At 41.9% G+C, this 20,747-nt stretch overlaps 1 protein-coding gene across 5 annotated transcripts in view; it reads right to left on the bottom strand.

Annotated features, from left to right (window-relative positions):
* The window catches only part of NBEA (neurobeachin), a 544,466-nt gene extending 526,820 nt beyond the window's left edge, over positions 1-17,646 (bottom strand). For 4 of the 5 annotated variants that reach the window (XM_075420351.1, XM_075420371.1, XM_075420383.1 and 1 more), the window contains exon 1: positions 17,130-17,645. In XM_075420351.1, the coding sequence (XP_075276466.1) occupies positions 17,130-17,402 (273 nt within the window). In that variant the 5' untranslated portion in view covers positions 17,403-17,645. Of the gene's footprint in view, positions 1-17,129 lie in introns of all 5 variants that reach the window. The other variant, XM_075420361.1, reaches the window with a different exon arrangement.
* Positions 17,647-20,747: the final 3,101 nt, after the last annotated feature.

The raw sequence follows: 20,747 nt of genomic DNA, 5'->3' as shown, positions 1-20,747 counted from the left end.
GTTCAACAAGGGCAAGTGCAGGGTCCTGCACCTGGGGAGGAACAACCCCATGCACCAGTACAGGTTCGGGGCAGACCTGCTGGAGAGCAGCTTTGCACCTGGGAGTGCTGGTGGATGACAGGTTATCCATGAGCCAGCAGTGTGCCCTTGTGGCCAAGAAGGCCAATGGGATCCTGGGGTGCATTAAGAGGAGTGTGGCCAGCAGGACGAGGGAGGTTCTCCTACCGCTCTACTCTGCCCTAGCGAGGCCCCATCTGGAGTACTGTGTCCAGTTCTGGGCTCCCCACTTCAAGAAAGATGAGGAGCTACTGGACAGAGTCCAGCGGAGGGCTACGAGGATGATTAGGGGACTGGAGCATCTCTCCTGTGAGTAAAGGCTGAGAGAGCTGGGCTTGTTCAGCCTGAAGAAGAGAAGGCTGAGAGGAGACCTTATAAATGCCTGTATCTTAAGGGTGGATGTCAGGAGGATGGGGACAGACTCTTTGCAGTGGTGCCCAGCGACAGGACAAGGGGCAATGGGCACAAACTGAAGCAGAGGAAATTCCATCTGAACATGAGGAAGAACTTCACTCTGAAGGTGACAAAGCACTGGACAAGGTTGCCCAAAGAGGGTGTGGCATCTCCTTCTTTGGAGGTATTCAGGACCCTACTGGACGAGGTCCTGTGCAACCTGCTCTAAGTGACCCTGCTTCTGCAGGGGGGTTGGACTAGATGATCCACAGAGGTCCCTTCCAAATCCTATCGTTCTGTGATTCTGTGATCTCAAAGGAGCAAATGTTATTCACCTGTAAGTAAGGTGTCACCAAAGCAACCAAGCAAGAAGAGCCACAAGGCCACTCTGTTAAGGACAAAACGACCATACAGGTCCTATAAAGCCATTTTTTTAAAATAAGCAACCTTTTAACATTTTTGATAGGAAAGTAGAAACAAATCATTTTATTTATGTAAACAAACAGGAAAAAAGCACAGTATCTGGCAGGTATCAGATTTTTAGATCTGCACGTGTTCCATCATGTCCTCCTCCTTAGTGTATGCTTGAATACAGCTTTCTCAGTTTTGACTACCACTAATAAGAGGCCTTCCATTCTAAATTACTTTGTGAGTCCTAATTTCACATTCTGTAACTGATCCAAGGCTCTTTTTTTTCTTATTTTAACCAACCTTCATAGTTCATCTTTAAGGCTCCAGAATCCTGTGATTCAAAGCTTGAACATCATCTACATTAACATTTTTTTCATAATGCAGAAGTGCCTCCAAATGCTTATATTTACATTCATAGTTTACTAATGCTCACTAGGCATTCCATTTTCTTTCATTTTTGCCATGAATTTTTAAACAAAAAAAGATGATCCAACTTAAAAATGTGTGTGCAGTTCAATGGTAGTTTGCAATTAAACATGCCAGACATCTGTGAAAGTCTTGACCGGTCCTGTGCAAGGAAAAACAAGAATGGTCCTGCAGTTTAAAAAGCACACAAAATTAAACAATGTTAATCTCACCTACACAAAGAAAATCTTACGTAAGCATCCACAGCATAACTACCAAACACAGATAAAGACAATCAAATGTTTCCAGATAGAACACACACACATATACTGGTCTGTGGCAGTCAACGAAAATAGAAAATACTATATGATAGTGATAAGAGGGAGGAGTTGAAACATGGCCCTGATCCTTTCTTCTACAAAAAAAATTAGAAAAACCTTCCAGCCTTGCACTTAAAAAAAAAAAAAAAAAGAAATCACACAGTAACTGTGCCACAGCAGTATAATGCTTAACTGAAAACTAACTGGGTACATTTTGAACGTAGCCAGAACCAACACAAACTTAAAAAGCTCCTGTGCATTTGTTACATTTCAGTTGTAGCTTACCATTCAACCACCATAACAAACAAATAACAGTTTTCTCCTGTACAGAGAGTTTTAAATAGCAGTACCTGTCTGATAGACTTGAAAGAGACAACTTTTATTTTCTTCTTTAATACACAATTATAATATTCCAAGCCAGGTTAAAACATCTCCACCAGAAGAACAGTTACAGTTTTCCATCTGTTCAGCCATGGACTTAAAAAGCACAATGTATCTTATCAAATACAAATCCTACAACACCCAAGTTCTGAGCCTGCTGTGTGAAAGCTGGGCACGCATTTCCAGTGGGTAAGTCACACAAGAACAACTAGTTAGCAGGAAACAATCCCTAGATGTATATGTAAAAGCTATAGAGTACAAAACGTAAGCCCTTTCATCCACATTACATTGAAGCAGAATGTGGGATCGGAGACACAAAAAGTTTAATACAAGCCGTTTACTGGTAACACTGTCCTCCAAGAAGTCTCTAAATAGCTCCACATGTGTGAAGAGAGACATCAGCAACCTGCATGAGAGAACAAGCTTATTCCTCTCCATCAAACAAGACTCTCCAGATGCAGCAGCGGAGTGCTGAAGAGCTGCACACCACTGTCAGTTCTTTTAACTTGCCAGAATCTACTGGTGTATCAGGAACGACAATGCATATAGGACAGCCAGTATGCATAACTAACCCTTGTTTATCACTCCAAAGTATCGATTGCATTTTTTTAATTATACCTCACAACTGCAAATGTCAACGCAATGAATAAAGTCCATGGATTTCAAAAGATGAAAACCAGCTGTTTGTTGAAATACACAAACATGAATAGTAGTGTACATCGATCAATCTCTGATTAAAACTGTAATTCTGTTTACAACTATAAATGAAAATATTTAACCCACAGGTCTTCTATATCTCCCTAAAAATCATATTTCAAATGTTTCCATCATTAAAACAAAACCTATCTCTCTGCAGTGGGTTGACCCTGGCTGGATGCCAGGTGCCCACCAAGTCGCTCTACCACTCCCCTCCTCAGCTAGACAGGGGGAGAAAAATATGATGAAAGGCTCATGGGTCGAGATAAAGACAGGGAGAGATCACTCACCAATTACTATCACAGACAAAACAGACTGAACTTGGGGAAAAAGTTTAATTTATTACCAATCAAATCAGAGTAAGATAATAAGAAATAAAACCAAATCTTAAAACAACTTCACCCCCACTCCTCCCTTCTTCCCTGGCCTAAATTCACTCCTGATTTTCAGCAGCAGCGCAGGGCGGTGGAGAATGGGGCTGCAGTCAGTTCATCACACATTGTCTCTGCCACTCCTTCCCCCTCAAGAGGACTCCTGACACTCTTCCCCTGCCCCAGCATGCAGTCCCTCCCATGGAAGACAGTCCTCCATGAACTTCTCCAACGTGGGTCCTTCCTATGGGCTGCAGTTCTTCACGAATTGCTCCAGCGTGGGTGCCTTCCACAAGGTGCAGTCCTTAACAGGCTCCTCCAGGGTGGGTCCCCCATGAGGTCACAGGCCCTGCCAGGAGCCTGCTCTGGCATGGGCTCTCCACGGGGTCACAGGCTCCTTTGGGCATCCACCTTCTCTGGCGCGGGGTCCTCCATGGGCTGCAGGTGGCTATCTGCTCCACCATGGACGTCTATGGGCTGCAGAGGGACAGCCTGCCTCACCATGGTCTTCTCCATGGGTTGCAGTGGAATCTCTGCTCTGGCGCCTGGAGCACCTCCTCTCCCCCCTTCTTCACTGATCTTGGTGTCTGCAGAGTCATTTCTCTCACATTTTCTCAGCCTTCTCCTCAGCTGTTGCTGCACAGCAGCATTTTTCCCTTCTTAAATACATTATCACAGAAGTGCTACCACTGTCGCAGATGGACTTGGCCTTGGTCAGCAGTGGGTCTGTCTTGGAGCTGGCTAGTATTGGCTCTATTGGACATGGAGGAAGCTTCTAGCAGCTTCTCACAGAAGCCATCCCTGTAGGTCCTCTGTTACTGAAACCCTACCACACAAACCAATACACTCTCTGAGATCAGGAATATACCACCAAAATCCCCAAACCCCAACACCTTCAAAACCCTAGCATCATCCCAGACACCGTCCCCACAAAACATCATGATACAATTTTTCCTATGACATTTAAATCTCCAAAGATCAGTCTGATTAATTAAAGTATTTTTTCTCTACAGCTTATTTTGATGCTTTTAACAATAAAAGACTTCAGGCACGTCATTGTTTTCAGTCACAGTACAAACCTATTGTCCTAGAATGGTTACTCTTAACTTATCAATATATGAGAAGAAAAAAAATGTTGAAAAAAATAATTAAAAGTATCACTAGGGAAAACGAACATAGATTGAGAAGCTGGAAGCTACTTACCATATCGCAGTACCAAAATGTATTAACAATTACTGCTAAATGCTACTTTTCTCAATAACTCTCTTGGCTGTATTAATTTTTAATAATGCCTCAGAAGCCTTCAATTACAGTGTTTTAAAGATCTCATTTTGCTACACTAAGTATAGACTATTTAGTTAGATTTCAATTTTCTTAATAAATAGAAATGCTAAGGAGTTTTTCTTAAGTCAGGATTTGTTTTTAGACCACAAACAATTCCTTCCTATCTCCCAGGAAATCTTCAGGATCTCTTTAAGGAGTTTTACACCAAAATTCACATTGGCTGCAGTATGAGCTGCAGCCTGTACCACATGGTGCTTGTACTATGAAGTATGTGCTCTCCTCAACAGCTTACGCTCTACAAAATGCACGCATAAGGAAACTTAAATTCAAGATTTTTCAAAAACAGCAGTAAAAACATACATAGCCAGTCCAGATGTACTGCTTAAGCAAAATACCCAACTCTCATCTTCAAAAATCCACACACCCCAGAAGCTCTAGTACTTAGAAGGCACTGAGGGAAACAACACTATGGTAATATAGAAAGACATAACATGACCATGGACACAGTTCAGAAAACTGGATCCCTATGTTAGCAGGCTGGCACCAGTTTAGTTCAGGCTGGTTAACCAGCTTCCTTACTGAGGAAGCCCTAAAATCTACTGTAACTCCACAAGGAGCATATGAGAGAGGAATTCTGAAATAGTAATTTAAACAAGGTGCTCCTAAGATTCCTCTGACCTCCAGAAAGGATTCAGACTGTATCAACACTACATGCTTCTTACAACTTTATCTACACATCTGGATAATATCAAGTTTGGTACAAGACATATTTAGTACTTTCTTGGCTAGAGATCAACCCATTCATTATACGTGCTGCTCTCTTTTCAGGGTGAAGTGAGTTTTGGCTAAAACAGAGCTTGACTGACTTAGAGTAAGTTGAAAAGCCAGTTATGTCATAACTAGTGCAGGAGAAGAGCTCAATTACAAGTATTTGCAGCCATTCTAAACTTCAGAGGACAGGCTAGAACTACAAATCAAAGCTGTGACAAACAATCAATGAGCTTAAATCTGCACTGTAAAAAAAAAAAAGTCTGAAATCTCTTAACTGCTTTAAATTTAAAGCGAAGAATTTCTTACTTAAAAAAATCAATGCTTAAGGCATTCTGAAGCCCACATGTGGGTTTAGACTCCGGTATTAACAGATGGTGGTAATTCTCTCAGACACTTCAAAAATTAATAAACCATCATATAACCAGTCATTTCAAGGTCTCTGTAAATCCAGGCAGACACTGCATCACAGAGGAGACAACCTGTTGTACTCAGGGTTCTCCACTCATATTGTTAGAGAGTTTTTTTTAAATGTAGAGCATCCTTTCGGTGGTATAATTTCTTAATAACTAAACTTCACCTAACAGTTAATTTACTTTTTTTTTGTGCTGATACTTTTAAGAACAGACTCAACTGGAGAAGTATCACCTTTGACAATCTAAAAGGTACCAGCTTCCAAGGTTTAGCCTCATTTGGTTCAAACTTCTGCTTCTCCCTTTCCCATCCTTCCTTTTGATTGTTGCTTATAGTTACACCAAAGGCTCTTTATACTTGTTTTACATGTATTGCCATTAGTTTGAGCTGTTGGGTTTCTGAAAAAGTGATAGGTTGCTTACTAAACTACATCTTCAAGTGACAAAAAGGATTACAGACTTGAAAACTATTTTTTAACTGAAACAGGACATGCAACAAAGTGAATAGACCCAAATTTCTTCTTAAATAGAATTTAATAACTTTTTATTAAAAAATCACACAAGCTATTTTACTATAATTAATTTTCCCTTGTTAAAAAAACATTTATACTAGTAATAAGGGAAATCATCACAACTGTGAGAACTGGGAATAACCTGCTTCTGGGTTTTAGGAAATACTTGTAACTATCAGCTTCTTCATTGAAGAACAGTCCGTTTTAAAGACAGTATCAACTCCTCTTCAGTGAGCGCTACCTTTAAAATGTCAGATCCTGTACTGTATCAACTGTCAAAGACTGACACCCTCTCAGTGACTAAGCCTACACATTGTTCCAGTCACGATGTGTTTATTATTGTACATTATAAGTTACTTTGAATGAAAAAACTATTTTCTTTGCATGAAGCAAGAGCTATAAATATTTTGTTACACAATCACCTTTGCTCAATATACTACAGTTTCCAAGTTACACAGTTATACGCACGTAAAGTGCTATCGAAAATTTCATCTATAAATATTAGACTACATATAAAGTCATTAATTTATTCTTTTCAACAAACTGAATGAAGAACTTCAACAGCTTTGGCTCTATACTGAATATCTATTTTCTTCTGCTATCTAGCATCTGTAACTTTGAAGACTATGCTAATTCATTTCAATTCATGCTAATTTGTCGAAGAAGGTAGTATTTATAGTACATGTTAAGAGCCACAAAGTTTCATTAACTCAGTATTAAGCCATTAATATTAAATTCATAGGTTTTCAGCACAATATCAAATATAGCTACATTTTATATTTCTGAAATCCAGGAAATAAAGCTTACCTACAACTATAACTGCGATTTGCAGAACTGACAGACTCTCTCGGGTTTGTGTGTTTCATCCACAGCTATCTATTAGCAAGCAGGCACAACAGATGAAAAGCGAACACTCGCTGCTGTGGCTCACGAAGGTCTGTTTTCTTTCTTGGCTGCATGTGGTGCAAATTGTCCTTTGCTGGGTTAGGCACAGCCATATTGACTGCATTATTTGTGGTAGATATTGCAGCTCATACTGTGAGATGAGGAAAAGGGTGGCTATAATTAAAAGCCTTCCCAGACTACACCTCCCACTTTTTGGAAAGGGAGCACTGTTAACTGCACAAAAATGTGCGAATGATTAAGGGATTGGAGCATCTGACATACAAAGGCTGAAGAGAGCTGGAATTGTTTAGCCTTAAGAAGGGAAGGTTTGAAGAGATCTTATAAACGCGCATGTGTATTTGTAATGGGGTTAGGGTGGGCAGGGAGTAGAGACAAAGGAGCCAGACTCTTCTCGGTGGCACTCAGTGACAGGATGAATGGCAACAGGCACAGAAAACTCCACTTACATCTAATTAAAAACTTGACATGGGAGACTCCATCCTTAGAAACATCCAAAACCCAGCCAGACAAGGCCCTGAGCAACTTGCTCTAGCTGACCCTTCTTTGAGCACAGATTTTTGCCTGGAGACCTCCAGAGGACCCTTCCATCCTCAATTGTTCTACCTTTGAAACCTCTGTGATTCTGCTGGTTTATGAAAGTGCTCTGACAATGAAGTTCCAGGAGGATGTTGTAGTGTTAGTGGCAAAGAGAAGAATGGAGAAGCATGGTAATTAACATGATTTTGGAGGGGCGGGGGGGAGTGTGTTGCATACGAGCCCAGGACAGTATGTTGAAGTTTCTTTTCAGATGGACTCAACCCAGTTCAGCCTTGGACAGTAGATGCATCTCTTCTTGCAAGTCTATTTCTGCATTCACATAATGCTCTCTAAGATATCAAAAGACGCAATGGAAACTGCAACACTTCCAGGAGGAACAGAGTGTATGAGAAAGCCTTTCAAATCACCTAAAAGCTGCATAAAATGAACAAAAACCAGACTTCTATGAGTCGCTTGGAGGCATACATGCCATAGCTGAAGATAAAGAAGAAAAAGCAAGAAGAAGATTTTCGGAACCCCGGAGACTAAAACATGGGGCAGGGGCTCCAGAAAACTCTTCAGGGAAAAAGAATTAGAAGAATGAAGCAGCTCCCACCTCTTGAGCATCTTGCTTGGAAGACCTTATTCAGTTAAATGTAGTCTTACACAAATGTTTCTGTAAGTTTCAGCTATTCCGCATATGAATATTAACAGCCAAGCAGCCATCAGTCACAGATATGACTCACAAAAACCACAGACCTTGTCATTTTCCAAAACAGAGAATGCATTTCACTGGAGTAACAGAAGGAAAAGAGAGGGTTGCTGATACTAATTTTTTGACAACTTTATGTCATTGAACTTCTTGCTCATGGAGGAACATATTGAGGCAAACAATCCTACTGGACATGCAAACACTGAGTTTACAATGATGGCTTTTGTTGGAGCTCTCAGTTTCAGAAGAGAACAGCAAAAGTCACCAGCCATGGAAGTATAAGACACCACTTAATGAGGTTCTTTGCCTCTTTCCATAACTTTACATACCCACAATGCAGCTTTGAGGCTCCTTGTTATGTTTCATTTATTAAAATATTAATTACCATTTAAAGACGGATAAAGTTGCTTCCTTGCTACAAAACTGACTTTTTCTTCTCATTTCAGGCAACTGCTCTTGCCCCATTCTCTCAACATCACAACTACTGCAATTAAACAGCTGCAGCTAATGCCTTTTTGCAAAGATGCTGAATACCCAAGTCCATTCTCCAGACCACTGGGAAGCTCACTCTCCCTGCATAACATCCTCCGATATACTATTTCAAACCCCGCTTTTCAAGATCTTATTTTACATTTCTAGTGGTTTAGCTTCTCCCAATCTTTAGGTACATTTGCTCACATTATGGAGATGCTACACAACTGGAGCTGACAAAACTCTGTAGCTACATTCTGATGTACATGTCCTGCTGGAAAGGGTAGACAGCTTTCCCATTCTACTAGCTATAAAACACAAATTCAACTTTAAGCAAGAATGCTCCTCTGATTTCATAGTAATATTTTTTTTTTTAATTGAAGGTTCTTAACATTATAAGTGACATAGGAAGATTTTTAGCTCACAATTAAATCAAGAAGTATTTTTTGGATGCAGTGAGCTACACAAAGTATTGCTGAAGAGTAAGAGCAAACTCTGATCTGTCAGGCATGAGCAATCCAAGACAGGGCTTGGCTTTAGTGAGTTCATTACTAGCCTGAACATGTATTTCGTGGTTACTATTCCATACTTACTGAAAACGTATCTTATTGTTTTCTCTGTCGTAGTAAAGAGTCTTTGTTTCAATAGGTTTGTACAGGCTCCTTTGTGAATCAAAGGACGTGTTCTTTCCAAATTCATATTTGTGTTTATAAATATTCAGAACTTTTTATTTTTTACAAAACAAACAAGCAAAAATGAAAAAAACTCTGTTGCAGCGGCTCTTAAAGCAGGCAACCAAAAGTCAACGGAAGTAAGAAAATTTTATGTAACTGAGTGTTTGTCACAGAACACAAAGATTTAAAGGGAAAAAAAAAAGTTAGATCATGTAACACCAATTAAAATGCCATATTGCTGGTACTGGAGTTAGTTTAGAAGACTCTACTCAGAGAATTATTATTTCCATCCTTCTGCCTACACTGTTCCAGTATTGCAAAAGTCATCAGGTACCAAAAAGCATGACATGAATAATAATTTCACTTGTAAGTGAACATCTTGCCCTATCTCACTTTCAGCTAATTCAAAAACCTAATACCTATTCTGCATAGTTAAGAAAGGCTTCCAACTGTAAACAAAAGGGGAGTGAAACAAACATCATTTTCCAAATATACCAGTCAAGCATTTGTAAGCTGTTGAACACCATAAGCAGTATTCACTTTTATGCAAGCTTTCAGTGAATTGTTATGTTGGAACAATTTCACTGATGCAACCCAATTTTAAATTAAAGCAGGGTAGCCACATTATAGAGTTGCATTAAAATAAATTAATTGGTATCACTGGCATAAATCACAGGAACACCAAAACTACTTAGACTTACTTATTTACTGACAATTTTTATTTTCCATATGCTTCAAAAGTAGAACAAACTCTAAACCACAAATATTTCCAGAATGCAAATTTTAGCAGAGAGTCAGTAGGTCAATCAGAAGTTGAAGTGCTTCTCTACTGGAAATAACAAATAATCTTTCTCTTACAGATGAATGTAATTAACAATTTTCCTAAATTGGAAGTTGGGAAACTATAGTTCAAATAGCTGAAATCCATCATAATCCTATAGTTGAAATAGGTATTCTATCATTAAGTAAGCAGTATGTGACTCCCCACAAATAAATCCATTTTTTTTAACTTGTTCATAATCTGTATGCTGAGTATTATATAGTGAATACTGTATTATCCATAGTACATCCAAGCCAAACCTTTGTGAGACAGAAGTGGGAGGTAGACCATCAAATTCAAAACCGATGTTTCAAAATACTGCTGCCTCTGATTATAAAAGCAAGTCTAGATTTGATTCAGACTCTTTGATTAAGAGTTCTGTCTGTGTATGAAAGAATAAAACTCCACAAAGGGATATTTCAAAAAATATGAATGGTAACTAACAATCAAATTCCATCACAATTTTATGAACATAAACACACACTACTACACTGACCCTTTGGCCACCAGTCACACACAAGATATCAACTAATGAGGTAGCTGCAATGATACTGTTCTGTGTAAATTACTACAAAATGCTGTAGTAATGGGAGAGCAACACAAGTCAGTTAGAAATGGCAGATTTACCGAAACAAAATCAAAAAAGCGCAGTACCAATTAATGAACAGGTAAGATTAAGAGATTGATTTAAAATAGCTTATTAACTTAACACAGCTCTGTTAATACTGTGCACAGTTATTTATCAGGATATAAAAGTCTCAGTTTTGGTACTAACCCAATCACAGATTTCATTCCATTTTCACTACATTCAGTATGGCGTAACAGGGAAACCAACATTTCAGTAGGAATTCAGAGATGATTATGCACTTTTCGGGTGTTGGTTTTTGTTTGGGTTTTTTTTTTTAAGGATGTAATACAGTGATTCAGATAGTTGAAAAGTATGAGCGGAGACACTGGAAAGCATTAACATGAAAGAAAAAACGGCACCACAGCCTCCTAGACATCAACCTTGTGAATCTAACGAGCTGTGCCCCTTGACTTCTGCCCCTTTGAGTATTCATCTGAAAGCCAAGGGACAGGGGGGAAAGTGAGGGAAAATATGGAGGGGAGAGAAAGACTACTGTATAACTGCGTACACAGCTAAATGCTTAATCTTATAAAACACATGCTTTAAATGAGGAATCAGGTCAGAATTTTGTAAAAATAGCATCTGGATAGAGAAAGGTGCTAATCCTTTGCTTGATGCAAAGGGGTAAAATGTAGGTAGGGTCTCAGGTGGGAGTAGGGGGAAAGGCCAAAGATTGGAGGTGTTATTATTAACACCAGTCTCAAAATTTTATTACTTCAGTGTGATGAAAATGATAAAAAAGCCTTTAGGTATTTACCTTCCTTATAATCCATGAGTTGAATCCTGTGAAGACAAGTAAGATCTAAAGCTAAGAAGAACACAGCTATTCAGAGTTAAGTGGTAAGGAAGGAATACTCAGTGATATGCTCACTAGGACAGATTTTAAAGTTATCGCCTATAGAAATGTATCAATCCGTCATACCAGAACCACAACAGATTCCAAACCACCTGCTGAGATATCACTAGTGTTTCATGACTGATACAAGGATTGAAAAAACTTCCCACCCATAAACACCTACTGTCAAAGATTAGATAAAAAAGCCAAATGCAATCAGTTATACTAAAAGAAATTAAGTTAACATTCAGTCATTCAAAGATTTTCTGTAACCAAAACTAAGTTTTCCATTAAAGTATTAGATAATGAAAACAGCTACAGTACTTTTAAGGAGCTGCCCATGGAATGCTATTATAAACTCTCACATTTGATGCTGTTCTTTTCATACAGCTCTGGTAGCTTCTACAGTAACATCCAGAGATAGCTTATCATGGAGATGAAAAAGGCAGGACAAAAAAGGACCAGTGGGACAGACAGTAACTTGGACAAGGATTGCCACCTCCAGGTAAGCATTACTTAAAACACACATACAAAAAACACGTCAAACAAAAAAACCGCAAACGACTCCAAAATTCCCCCAAACTTTGCTTTTTTTAATAACACCATCTATCGGCAGAGAATTATACTACAAAAATGGGAAGGTTTCCACCAAGAAAACAGATTAAGATTCTCAAGCCCGCAAAGCCAGTTCCAAAAGAAAAACAGGAGTCATATGATGCAGGGTACAGCTCATGAGGCCCACGCTTTCTCAGAGTACAACAGCATCCAACGAACAAAAGTGATTCCTCCTCCCCATACAAGAGTAGAACTGTGCCACGGGATGTTGCAGCAACCAAAACTGTAAATGGATTTAAAGAACTCAAATATCAAAAGCTAACTTGAGCTTAAGAAGACTCTCAACCAATGTTTGAGAAAAAGAAGTACCAAAGCAAATAACCTTTCTTCCATATGCCTTCCTTTACATTTTTCCTCGTGATCACTACTACAGACAGCCTGTAGGGCAACAAGGATCTCTCACATAATCCAACCCATTTGCTCTGAAGCTGCAAATGCTGCTCCTACAAGCACACAGTGTGAAAGAGCACTAAAAAATGGCTTACCTCTTGTGATGGGTGACTAACACTGAAGTAGGCTGGAACAGCCAAGAAAATGAGAAGAGGTAGGGAGAAGCGTGGGCTGTAGTCAACAGGAACAGCAAGAGACTTTTGAACTATGCCTGATGTTTGACCTACTTCTCAAAAGCACTCTCTAGCCTGACAAAACATACATAAAAGCTTTCCAGATTGCACAAGGAGAACCCTGGTCAGCTACAACTGTATCAGACTGAAATCTATTCAAATCTGCATCACATCATCTATTCAACATGCATAGGCAAAACAAGCAGCATGTGTCAGCACCAATCACAATTTTTCAGTATCAGTCAGCTTCCTGTTCACCTTTCTTACTTCACACTGCCATAGAATCAGCACTACAAAACTCAGAATCAAAAATTCTAGAAATTCAAACTGGAACAGTAAAAGCTCTCTAAAAGATAAGAAACAATGCAACTCACATACTCGTGTTTGATGAAGGCTGGCCAGACAAGAAACAGTTCAAAATATACACTGAAGGAAAAATTCTCAAGACCATGAAAATACTGGACAAGCAGAGAATTGAGAAAGAAAGCCAGTAAAAACAATGAAAGGAAAGGCCATTCGAGACACATTATAGAAAAACATAAGCCATGTGTGGCAATTTTGCACTAGGAAACAACTGAAACAGAAATACACCTGCAGTAGAAGAATACAGGTGGACAGACTGACCCAGTTCTACATTAGTATCATATTTGCTGAAGCACACGGTGCAGAACTTTATTTTAAACATCAGCTTAACACGTAGCATAAGTACAAAAGGGTATCAAGAAGCAAAGGAACTATGGAGAATAACAACACGCACATTTATCATAGCAGTAACAACCACCTTGACAGTACCCTAAGAGCTGTTGAAAGGGGAAAGGCCTCTTCATCAACAGAAGCATAGAACTGGTGTCAGAATATCCCCAAAGAGAAATCACTGAGAGCAATTAGAGGAGTATGTTGTTTGCAAGCAAAGCCTTTTCCAGTTTGGTGTTTTGCAGTACACAGGGGTCAGTGAAGACGTCTCAGAGAGAGCATGCTGAACTTGGACATTCGTAATAAACCCATGGACCAAAAGCAAAATAAGTACCATCACAGAAGAATGCATGAGGTACGATGAAGAGTTGCCTCCTACTTCCAGAAATGTAAAAGGAATACAATATTCTATAAAACCATTCCAGAAGAGCCTTCAGCTCATAGACCGTTAACATCTTCTGACGTCCACAGCATTAACACTAGCAGGTTTTTTTAAGGATAAGTAGTTCACAGGCATTGGCATATAAAGGGCCAAACCCTCTCTCCATTATATCTTCCACTGTAATGTTAAACAACCAATAACACAAACAATACTAGAAACTCTACAAAGCAATACTCCATTAAACAAATACACAAGTATAACCGAGCTTCGAACACACTAAGTTTGGAGGAAAAGAAGTGTTGCTAAGAAAAAGAAAATCATCAAGAGAAACAGCTAATCCCGTAAACAGCGTAGGCATGCCCAAGAACAAAATACTGTCTGAGCTGAAAGTCAGCTGCTAACATTTGGCAAAGTTGAAAATGCAACAACATATTAGACACAGAATTTTCAGCACTGCATAAAAAGCACTTCTCCACCTCACAGATACAATAAATCACTGTGTTCATCAACATCAGAAGGTACCACATGAAGTAAGTCTGAAATGCCGTAAAACAGACCACAGTGTGGGGCCACCAAAACAAACATTTAAAGGTAAAAACCCTAAGAGGAAAACTTAACAGGAAAGAAGAGTGACCATTTCCATGACAAGGGCAAGCCAAACCAAAGTTTTGTCTCAGACATTTTCTGCTGCTTCCATGCAGATGCAGGAAGAATGAATAGACTTATTCAGGCTTTACACAGAAGTGAGCGGTAATCTCAGGTAGGAAAATAAAAAAAAAACACCAAAACCCACCACTAGTATCTCAATCTTTAACTTCTGATTCTCTCTGATAATAAAATAAGTCTCAGCTATGCAGAATTCCAATACTAAAAAGCTATTGCCAAACAGCCTATACATATCCAATATGGTATAGTATAAGTCATATTTCTCTCAGAGACTTGACTTATCAACTGATATATCAAACTGAGAACAGCTCTTTAAGCTCTGTCCACTCCTTACCACACCTGCATCAAAAGTAATTCAGAAATAGTAAAGGCTGAAAGAAAAAAAAAAAATCACCAATGACATTCTCTCCACTCCCCCACTCCCCAAAGAACGCTTCTTCAATACAACTGAATTTTGTATTTTAAGTTGCTATTCAAATCCTTAACACAGAATCAGATAATGTTTAGTAGTTTAGGGATATGCCACCAGCTTTACTTTGTATCTGCCATACTCACTATGTTTGTTTCACATGCAAGCAAATTAAGTTTCAAATATACAAGCATAAGTGAGACATTCACTGCCCTGAGAAGCAAAAGATCAGCAGACACAATATAACCTCTCTCTGCTGTAGGAATACTGACTATTGTATATTACAGTCCATATGTTAAGTAATGACTGATCCAGAATGCATCGCTACTGCAGCAGACTCCCAAACAGTTTCACATTCATATATATCTACCAATGCTGAGAGCACTGTTAAACACTCTTGAATTTATTTTTAAATATAAGCAGTTTCCAGCAATAGGAACTAATTAGTAGGTAGATCTATGCAAGCACTGTATGTCCTCCACACAAATACTAAAACACATTCTAGCCTCCCTCCCTCAAAGACAAGCCAATGTTAGTCTAGTTGCTGACGCATTAACAGCCAGAATTAAAACAAGCTTAAATATCAGTAAGAAAAATGAAAGAAGAAAGAAAACCAGAAAAGGATTAAATACCTTTGTATCTGTTGTGATCTATACAAGGCCAGTTAATACAGTAACTGCATGTCATTCCCTTATTTAGAGTGCTACTTTTAAAGGAATGGGTAATAAACCAATAAAGTTATGATGACTTGTACCACACTTGCACAAAAAAGAAAATTCCAAATCACGTTTCAGTTAAGTGTCAAACAGCTTGTAGAGAGGAGTGGGAAATATACTAGATTACTGTTTTGAAATATTCACAAAACTATTATGGCTTTAACACTGTCTGTTCATACAAACCATAAATATTAAAATGATCTGACCAAACCATGTCTCTTCCCCGCATGCTGCAGCTTTCCCATTCAGTTTGTACTAGGTCAAATGCAAATAGCTATCAAACATAATAATATATCCTTTTAAAGTGCTTGAAACAAAATATATTCTTTACACGACTTTGTATAAAATAAGTGGAGGTTAGAAGCATTAAACCCATTTGAAACAAAGGCAGTTTCAATTAATTGCCATTCAGCTTTGAGCAGTCATTTTTCTATCCTATTTTATATGCAAAAAATGAGATATTTCATTGACTGAACTGCTTCAAAAGCTTTGCTGCAGCAAATCTTGCATTCAGGAGCAGCACCAAATTGCACATAATTGAAAGTGATTCATTTTTAGATCCACTCGTTTGGCTTCTGTAGGTTCCTCAGGCTTTGGTGTAGGTAGCGCAAAAACATTAAGTCATACAGTCCTGCAGTAACTCTTTCACTCCATGAAGTGAGCAGATGACTAAGGAGCTACATTTCAGCATCTTCTCCCTGTTTCAAGCTATTTACCAGCCTACAGTAGTGTTCTGCAACGCACAGACCTTAAACAAAACTAGCAACAGCACTTACTTTGAAGACTAGAATGTGTTTTGGAAAGCATGGCAGATTATTAAGACATGAGCAACCCAATACAATACTGCAATACAACTAACTCTTTATTAGAGACACTAAAGCGTACTAAATCTTTGCAAAAATCTCCCTCCTCCCCCTTCCTCTACATAAAACATTCCACTAGCTCTGAGCTAACAGGGTTAAACCCTTCACATGTTTCAGCCACTAAGAAAAGATTGCGGCTCAGGCTTTTTTTAATGCTTTTCAGTTAAAAACAGATACTGTGTTCACGCCACTCTTCCTCCAGCGAGGAAGCCACCGGGTTACAGGGCAGCGGCCAGAACCCGAAATCGCGAATTACTTAATCTCCTTATTTTCCACACCGTGAACCGCACACACTCCACTTCTGCGGGGGGCGGCAATGGGAAGGGGAAGAGCGGCCTGCCTGGACTAGCCAGGGTCCTGCGCGGAGTTCCGGGCGCGCTGAGGGGGCTTCTGTCACCCGCCCGCCGAGGACACGAGCCGGTCGCGGTATTAACGGCGAGAGGGAGGAACGAGCGGAGTTTGGGAAGGAACGATGGGCTGGAGAAGGGCCGCGCGTACAGGAGGGACCCAGGAGCAGGGAAAACGCAGGTCCCTGCGGAGCTGCACAGGGGCGGGGGGCAGGGAGCGGCCCCGGGAGGAGGTGGGCTGCGCGGGCCGGTGCCCAGGGGCCCGCCGGGGCGTCACCGGGGCGGGGTGCCCGGCCGCTTACCAGGTTCAGCACCGTCTCCACGATGTCCCGGTTGCTGACCTCGCCGACCTGGATGAGTCCGATGAGAACGGCGAATTTCATGCGGATGTTGCGGATCGGCACCGACGGGTTGATCATCCCCGCGGGGAGCACCACGGACCCGGAGCCCGACGCCCTCAGCTCCCCCATCACCGCGACGCTGCTGCCGCCGCCGCCGCCTCCACCGCCGGCCCCGACGGAGATGAGTCCCGCGGGCTGCGGGTCCGGCCCCGACACCGGCTTCTCGCTCGCCATTTAACCCCCGCCGTTACCGGCACCTGCCGCCGCCGCCTCCCCGCCCGGCCGGCCCGAGCAGCGCATCCACCGCAGCCGCACCCGGCGGGGCCGCAAGGAGCCGGCCCGAGGCGCAGGCACCGTCCCAGGAGCCGCTCCCCCGCTCCGCTATAATGAGGGATTATTATGGGCGCCGATGCCCCGTTAGCCGAAGGCTGCCCAGCCCGGGGCCGTCTCCCCGCCGCGGGGCGGGAGGGGCGGGCGCGGCCGAAGCGCAGCGCGGCCCAGCCGAGGCGAGCGGCGCGCGGAGGTGACGGCGGCGCGAGCGATCGCCGCTGCCGCTGTTGTTGTGGAGCCCAAACCGCCGCCGCTCACGCCGCCATGTTGCCGCCCCCTGCCTGCGGTAGCCGCTAGGGCGCCTGCGCCGAGCCCGTCGGGGGGCGTGGCCGGGTTCCCCCCCCCCCCCCGCCGCTCCCAGCCGGCCGGGAGACAGGTGAGCAGGTGCACGGGGGCAGCGCCGCCACCGCAGCGGCGTGAGGGGCCGCGCTGAGGCGCCGAGCCGCCGAGCTGCCGCCTCCCGCCGGGGCAGCCGCACGCCGCCGCGGACCGGCGCCCGCCTGCTGCGGGGGGGGGATTACGCAACGCCGGCTGAAGTGACAGGGTGGTGCCCGCCCGCCTCGGCGCGGGGCTGCCCGCGCCCCCCCCAGCCGAGGGCCCGGCCTCGCCCCGCCGCCACAGGGCGCCCACCCGCGGCTGGGCAGGACGCTGTTGGGCCTCTCGGCCCGTTCCCGCGCACCAGCCGCCGTGGTCTCCGCCGCGCCTTTCCCACGCTGGTCCCACGCTGTCGTGTGAGGAAAAGTGCCTGGGCCGGGAACCTTTTGGGGTGGTTTTTTTTTTTTAGCAACTTCAGCCTTGGCGAGTGGTGGGTTTTGAGTGGGGGTGTCAGGGGCTGTGCAAGGGTTCCTGAGCTGTGGCCCCCTTGGGCGTGGGAACGCGCAGGGGGAACCCTGGGGTCTGCCGGCCCGAGGGATCGTGCACTCCTTGTTTGAGGAGAGGGATATTTTTCCTCATTTCTTATTAATACCTGCGCTTCTGCTCATGGCAGGGGGTTGGAACTAGATGATCTTTCAGGTCCCTTCCAACCCAAACCATTCTATGATTCTATGAGTCTGTGCTTCTGGTTCGTGGTGGTGGTGTTACATACAGCGATGTCCCACGGGCGGCAGTTTTACTGGGCCCCTTGGTTTCAGTGGTGCCTCATGGCAATGAGCACTTTTTTCAAGCCTCTGCAGTATTATATCAGAGGAACAGAAGTACCTCTGATGTTTTGAGGAGGCTCAAATTATTCAAACATTTGTTTGAATAAAGTTGTATATATTTGCTTTACATGTGCTAGAAATAATCCATCCTTGTTCAAAAACACCTTCTGTCTTGGCTTCATAGTGACTGTCATCACAAAGTGGAATTTTACAACAATTCTCGTCCTCTGGTCTCAGAACACCGTTCATCCTGTCTGTTCTGTAACCCTAAATTTGGGGATTTGGCTGGATTGCTGGTCCTCCTTATATCCAGCTTTAGTAAATAAACTGCATGAACACAGTGAATCAGCAGGACTCGATCACTACATCCTCCAGGATTACAGCACCTGCTCTAAGCTCCACCAAGAGAAGCAAGAGAAGACCTCAGCTCTGGACTGTGAGATGCATTAGCTCTACATACTGGTAGAGCAGGGAAGTGTTTGAGTCACCATCCCTGGAGGCGTTTAAAAGACATGTAGAGGTGGTGCTTAGGGACATGGTTTAATGGTGGACTTGGCAGTGCTAGGTGAACGGTTGGACTTGATGTTCTTAAAGGTCTTTTCCAACCTAAATGATTCTATGATTGTAAACACAGTATGTTGCATTTACTTGTTTGCAAGGTCCGTAGCTGCTTGACACCTAAGCCTAGAACTCTGTAACAGTCACTAAAAATTTAGACACCTTTAGGAACTAACACACTTTATTATTCCCATATCCACATCTATATGGTGAGACATTGTCTTGGGTTCAGCTGGGATAGAGTTAATTTTCACAAGAAGCTGGTTGGGCTCACCCAAACAGCCAGTCAAATGGGATATTCTATACCATGTGATGTCAGGCTCAGTATTTAAGTGGGGAACTGGCTAAAGGAGAGGCTTTTGCTACTCAGGAGCAAGCTGAGCATCGGGTGGTGAGAACATTGAATGTTGTATATGCTTTCTATCAATATTATTAATTGTTGTTGTCTTCTTCCTTTGCCATTCTGTTAAACTGTTCTCATAGCAGCCCACGGGTTTTTGCCTTCTTCCTTCTGATTCTCCTCCCCATCCCACTGGGGAAGGGGAAGGAGTGAGAGAGTAACTGCATGGTTCTTTGTTGCAAATTGAGGCAAAACCACAACAGACATGTTGCTACAAATAGTATGGTTGGCTGGAAGCTTCATATTGCCTGATAAGTTGACCAGTTTTCTTGTTCTGATTCATCACTTAACTGCTGTCTATTAAATGGGTAGGGAGCTAAGTTATAATTGCTTTTCTACATGTAGGTATATAAATTTGAATCTCTAGCCACTGACTGACTTTTACAAATCCTGAAATAACTTTGTAATTTTGAGGTCCATTGTTAAGTTTGCTTAAAATTTGTCAATGACTTGTTCTTCATCTTTGTGATGGAATAGATGGACCAATAGCACAGCCACATAAGTTTCCTTTCTGTAGGAAACTGAGATTAAAAAATATGGTTTGATATCTGTCTTACTGTCCATTCTATACTTCATGCTACTACTCGTGGAAGACTCCATGATTTACACAGGTACCCAAATGCTGGGGTAATTCTTGACTACAGCTACGCTGTATACAACTATCGATGCATCCCTCCACACAATATATTTCTGGTAAAGTTGCAATTGTGAGTTTGTTTAGAAGTTGTATTTGTGAAATTCTTCATGATCTAATTTCCAGTTTAGGACTTCAACATGTTGACTGTCAATTCTTCTGCTGAAATTATGTGGTGTACTATATGTAGCACAGGGGAAAAACCTCTTCATAAAATAAGATGGATTCCCAACATTATGTTTAATAGGAGAGACTTCCTTTAGTTCTTAAACTCATATTTGGTTTTAGAAAGAAATTTTTAGAAAATCATGTTCTCTTTATTTATATAAGCTGGAACACTGTGAAGAAGTAGCTGTCTTCTCTAATCAACAGCGTTTGTTTTTGATAAGCAAACTTTCATTGAGGTGAACCATTCATCATCAACTCATGTGAACATTATTGTAGCACTGGCATTCTGAAAGAACAACAAATCTGTAACACTAATCTCAGCCCTGCCAGTAATTGCAGGTCTAGTG

This window comes from Opisthocomus hoazin, chromosome 1 (assembly GCF_030867145.1).
Source record: "Opisthocomus hoazin isolate bOpiHoa1 chromosome 1, bOpiHoa1.hap1, whole genome shotgun sequence".
In the NCBI taxonomy this organism is placed as follows: domain Eukaryota; kingdom Metazoa; phylum Chordata; class Aves; order Opisthocomiformes; family Opisthocomidae; genus Opisthocomus; species Opisthocomus hoazin.
The sequence above is the reverse complement of the archived record's forward strand: the minus strand, read 5'-3'. Positions and strand labels throughout refer to the sequence as shown.